General features: G+C 43.6%; 2 protein-coding genes across 2 annotated transcripts in view; both read left to right on the top strand.

The window, feature by feature from the left end:
* LOC109484295 (complement factor H-like) overlaps nt 1-1,249 on the top strand; it is a 6,166-nt gene extending 4,917 nt beyond the window's left edge. The window contains exons 8-10 of the mRNA XM_019787553.1: nt 243-249; nt 576-730; nt 1,223-1,249. Of these exons, the coding sequence (XP_019643112.1) occupies nt 243-249; nt 576-730; nt 1,223-1,249 (189 nt within the window). The remainder of the gene's footprint in view (nt 1-242; nt 250-575; nt 731-1,222) is intronic.
* Nucleotides 1,250-1,875: 626 nt separating this feature from the next.
* Nucleotides 1,876-5,496, top strand: part of LOC109484296 (sushi, von Willebrand factor type A, EGF and pentraxin domain-containing protein 1-like) — a 6,001-nt gene continuing 2,380 nt past the window's right edge. The window contains exons 1-5 of the mRNA XM_019787554.1: nt 1,876-2,059; nt 2,488-2,682; nt 3,135-3,329; nt 3,783-3,974; nt 4,410-4,604. Of these exons, the coding sequence (XP_019643113.1) occupies nt 1,885-2,059; nt 2,488-2,682; nt 3,135-3,329; nt 3,783-3,974; nt 4,410-4,604 (952 nt within the window). The 5' untranslated portion in view covers nt 1,876-1,884. The remainder of the gene's footprint in view (nt 2,060-2,487; nt 2,683-3,134; nt 3,330-3,782; nt 3,975-4,409; nt 4,605-5,496) is intronic.

Below are 5,496 nucleotides of genomic sequence, written 5' to 3' on the forward strand. Positions count from 1 at the left end.
GCCTACAACTACCACGGAGCCACCCACTACAACCCTGCCGGGAGGGCCTACAACTACCACGGAGCCACCCACTACAACCCTGCCGGGAGGGCCTACAACTACAGTGTTTTGTATGCCAATGAAATGACATTGTGATAAAGATAATATGAATAAATGAATGAAGACCTTTAAGTCTGATAGCAAGTGCTTTTTGTTAGATTGCAAGATTGAAATCCGAATCTACTCCCAAATGTCCCTTTCAGCCAGGACGTGCTCATCGAGTGGTTGTTTAATAAGTTTTTTTAGCTATCGCGTTCATATATAAACAACGCCACATAAGATCTCAAGATTTCGTCTAAAATATTGAGATCTTTGGAATATATCTTGAGTTTGTCCATTTTTAACGAAGCGTGAAGACCCCCGCTGGGGGTCATTATGATCCGCTATGGCAGAGAAGTTTTTGACAAAATATTGGATATGTACCTCTAAGCTACAGCCAGAGAGATTAATCCAAAGTGCTCTGCTTAGTCCAATAATAAGAATGCGTTTAACGTTGATAAAAACTGTGTCTATCGAATGTTGTTTTCTGTCACTAGATTGTGATCCACCGCCAATTGTAGACAACACCATCAAAGACTGTGTCGCCCCCTACAAACATGGGGACGAGTGTACCTACACATGCATCGCTGGGTACTGTCCGGATCCAGACGGCGGCACCGGCGACATGGTGACCTGCGAGGATGGAGTTTGGGTTTGGGATAATCCTCCTCCCATAGAATGTAAAAGTACGTATGTAACAGTGCCTACACTGTTTCCTGTTTTTCACGCATCTGTCTATCCATGCCATGTGTGTGTGGAGTCTTCCCAACCCTAGGAAGAGGCATCCTATTTTGCAACCATCAAAAATTCTCAAATTGCCAGGTTGAATTTCCCAAACTGTTCCAAATTTTCCCTTAGCTACGACTTCTTCACACAGTGTAAAAGATGTTTGGCTAAGAATTGTTTATTACTTATGGGATTAGGCACATGTAGAAAATTAAAATATTGGGTCAATATTGCCTGTTGGCTGTAACGTTATTCATTGTTCAATGCCTGGTTCACAAAGTTCTAAATCTGAAACTTTGTCAGATATGACTCGTCGGTTGATAGTGTAAGCTAAGACCGAATCCCTGTTTTCCATTGAGAATGCGTTTAACGTTGATGAAAATTGTGTCTATCGAGTGTTGTTTTCTGTCACTACCAGTGGATTGTGGCCCACCACCAGTGCTAGACTACGCCGACCTAGACGGCTGTGTCGCCCCCTTCAAACATGGGGACGAGTGTAACTACCATTGCTTCGCTGGGTTCTGTCCGGATCCAGACGGCGGCACCGGCGACATGGTGACCTGCGAGGATGGAATTTGGGTTTGGAATAATCCTCCTCCCATTGAATGTAAAAGTAAGTATGTCACAGTGCCTATGATTTCCTATTTTTCACGCATCTGTCTATCCATGCCATGTGTGTGAAGTCCTCCCGGCCCCAGAAAGATGCTTCCTATTTTGCAACCGTCACTACCATCAAATTGCCAGGTTGAATTTCCCAAACTGTTCCAAATTTTCTCTTACCTACGACTTCTTCAGACAGTGTAAAGATGTTTGGCTAAGAATTGTTTGTTACTTATGGGGTTAGGCAGCATGAAGAAAATTAAAACATTGAGTTAAATATTGCCTGTTGGCTGTAACTTTATCAATGCCTGGTTCACAAAGTTCTAAATCTGAAACTTTGTTATATGTGACTCGTCGGTTGATAGTGTAAGCTGAGGCCAAATTCTTCTGTTTTCCATCTAGAATGTGTTTCGCGTTGAAAATCGTATCTATATCGAATGTTGTTTTCTGTCACTACCAGTGGATTGTGGCCCACCACCAATGCTAGACTACGCCGACCTAGACGGTTGTGTCGCCCCCTACAAACATGGGGACGAGTGTACCTACCATTGCTTCGACGGGTTCTGTCCGGATCCAGACGGCGGCACCGGCGACATGGCGACCTGCGATGATGGAGTTTGGGTTTGGAATAATCCTCCTCCCATTGAATGTAAAAGTAAGTATGTAACAGTGCCTATATGTTTTTCACGCATCTGTCTATCCATGCCATGTGTGTGAAGTCCTCCCGGCCCCAGAAAGATGCTTCCTATTTTGCAACCATCAAAAATCCTCAAATTGCTAGATTGAATTTCCCAATTTTCCTTACCTACGTCTTCTTCAGACAGTGTAAAAGTTTGGCTAAGAACTATTTATTACTTATGGGGTTGGGCAGCATGATGACATACTGGGTTCAATATTGCCTGTTCGCTGTAATGCAATTCCTTGTTCAATGCCTGGTTCACAAAGTTCTAAATGTGAAACCTTGTTATATATGACTCGTCGGTTGATAGTGTAAGCTAAGACCGAATCCCTGTTTTCCATTGAGAATGCGTTTAGCGTCGATGTAAATTGTATCTATCGAGTGTTGTTTTCTGTCACTACCAGTGGATTGTGGCCCACCACCAATGCTAGACTACGCCGACCTAGACGGCTGTGTCGCCCCCTTCAAACATGGGGACGAGTGTACCTACCATTGCTTCGACGGGTTCTGTCCGGATCCAGACGGCGGCACCGGCGACATGGTGACCTGCGATGATGGAATTTGGGTTTGGAATAATCCTCCTCCCATTGAATGTAAAAGTACGTAAATGCTATGTAACATTGCCTATCGTTTCCTGTTTTCCGCGCATCTGTCTATCCATGCCATGTGTGTGAAGTCCTCCCGGCCCCAGAAAGATGCTTCCTATTTTGCAACCGTCACTACCATCAAATTGCCAGGTTGAATTTCCCAAACTGTTGCAAATTTTCTCTTACCTACGACTTCTTCAGACAGTGTAAAGATGTTTGGCTAAGAATTGTTTGTTACTTATGGAATTAGGCAGCATGAAGAAAATTAAAACATTGAGTGAAATATTGCCGGTTGGCTGTAACTTTATCAATGCCTGGTTCACCAAGTTCTAAATCTGAAACTTTGTTATATGTGACTCGTCGGTTGATAGTGTAAGCTGAGGCCAAATTCTTCTGTTTTCCATCTAGAATGTGTTTCGCGTTGAAAATTGTATCTATCGAGTGTTGTTTTCTGTCACTACCAGTGGATTGTGGTCCACCACCAATGCTAGACTACGCCGACCTAGACGGCTGTGTCGCCCCCTTCAAACATGGGGACGAGTGTACCTACCATTGCTTCGCTGGGTTCTGTCCGGATCCAGACGGCGGCACTGGCGACATGGTGACCTGCGATGATGGAGTTTGGGTTTGGAATAATCCTCCTCCCATTGAATGTAAAAGTAAGTACATGTATGTAACAGTGCCTATAATTTCCAATTTTTCACGCATCTGTCTATCCATGCCATGTGTGTGTGAAGTCTTCCCAACCCCAGGAAGAGGCATCCTATTTTGCAACCATCAAAAATCCTCAAATTGCTAGATTGAATTTCCCAATTTTCCCTTACCTATGACTTCTTCAGACAGTGTAAAAGATGTTTGACTAAGAATTGTTTATTACTTATGGGGTTAGGCAGCATGAACACATTAAATATTGGGGTCAATATTGCCTGTTGGCTGTAACGTTATTCATTGCTCAATGCCTGGTTCACAAAGTTCTAAGTCTAAAACTTTGTTAGATATGACTCGTTGGTTTATAGTGTAAGCTGAGGTCAAATTCTTCTGTTTTCCATCTAGAATGCGTTTAACGTTGATGAAAATTGTGTCTATCGAATGTTGTTTTCTGTCACTACCAGTGGATTGTGGCCCACCACCAATGCTAGCCAACACCAATCGAGGCGGCTGTGTCGGCCCCTTCAAACATGGGGACAAGTGTACCTACACATGCATCGCTGGGTTCTGTCCGGATCCAGACGGCGGCACCGGCGACATGGTGACCTGCGATGATGGAAATTGGGTTTGGAATAACTTTCCCATGGTCTGTAAACGTAAGTATGTAACAGTGTCTATAATTTCCTATTTTTCACGCATCTGTTTATCTATATCATGTGTGTGTCGAAGTCTTCCCGGCCTTCCTATTTCGCAACCGTCAAATTACTTGATTGAATTTCCCAAACTGTTCCAAATTTTCCCTTAGCCATGACTTCTTCAGACAGTGTAAAAGATGTTTGGCTAAGAATTGTTTATTACTTATTGGACTTGGCAGCATGAAGAAAATTAAAACATTGGGTTCATATTGCCTGTTGGCTGTTACATTATTCATTGCTCAATGCCTGGTTCACCAAGTTCTAAATCTTGAACTTTGTTATATATGACTGGTCGGTTGATAGTGTAAGTTGAGGTCGAATTCTTCTCTTTTCCATCTAGAATGCGTTTAGCGTTGAAAATTGTGTCTATCGAAAGTTGTTTTCTGTCACCACCAGAGGAATGTGGCGCACCACCAGTGCTAGCCAACACCATCCGAGGCGGCTGTCTCGCCCCCTTCAAACATGGGGAGGTGTGTACCTACACATGCATCGCCGGGTTTTGTCCGGATCCAGACGGAGGCGCCGGCGACATGGTGATCTGCAATAATGGAATTTGGTTTTGGAATAATCCTCCCCCCATGGAATGTAAAAGTACGTTTGTAACAGTGCCTACCCATGCCCGTAGCCAGGATTTTGAATGGGGGGGGTTCTTCCCACTGCTGGAGGGGACCTCGAGCGCCGTAGGCGCGAGGTTCCTAGGGGGGTCCGGGGTCATGCTCCCCCGGAAAATTTTGAAAAATGAACGTTCTAAAATGGCATTTCGTGCATTTTTGAGAGGATTTCCAAGAAAAAATCAGAGATGAATTTTTATTCAATGACAAAGGGAGCAGTTTTTCTACGATTCCAGTCCATCTTTTCAAGAAAAATCTTGGACCTTTACATAAAAAGTGGACCAAAAAGTGGACCTTTACATAAAAAGTGGACCAAAAAGTGGACCTTTACATAAAAAGTGGACCAAAAAGTGGACCTTTGAGCCTTGTGGGGGGGTTCTTCCGAACCCCCCGAACCCCCCTCGGCTACGGGCATGAGTATTATAAAGTGCCATTGCACTTAACAGTGACTGGACCATCGTTTGTCCCTTTTCTTTTACATTTTCAACTGAGCAAAACAAAGTCGTTCTGTTTTTCTACGATTTGCTCCTGCGATCGCGATTAAAGCAGATGTAGGGTCCCACACGTAATTATATATTGCGGCATTTTCGTTGTTTTTTTTGTTTTTTTTGTGGCCCGTGTTTCTCTTTCCCCGTGATTGCCAGTACGGTAGAAAGGGAGACTGACTAGAAGCAAATCACAGGGTTGATTCGGATTACTACATAATAAAAAGATGAATTTAAAAACACAGAAATTAAGAAATTACAATGGATTCAAGTTTCTACCAGCTAGAAACTACAAGTGCCCCTGATGGACGCCACGAGAATGAGCCCTCCACACATCTGCTTGATAGTTAAATCACGATGGCCATATTTTCGACCACAGCGGGAAGG

This window comes from Branchiostoma belcheri, unplaced genomic scaffold, assembly GCF_001625305.1.
Source record: "Branchiostoma belcheri isolate BF01 breed outbred unplaced genomic scaffold, Haploidv18h27 scaffold7, whole genome shotgun sequence".
Classification (NCBI taxonomy): domain Eukaryota; kingdom Metazoa; phylum Chordata; class Leptocardii; order Amphioxiformes; family Branchiostomatidae; genus Branchiostoma; species Branchiostoma belcheri.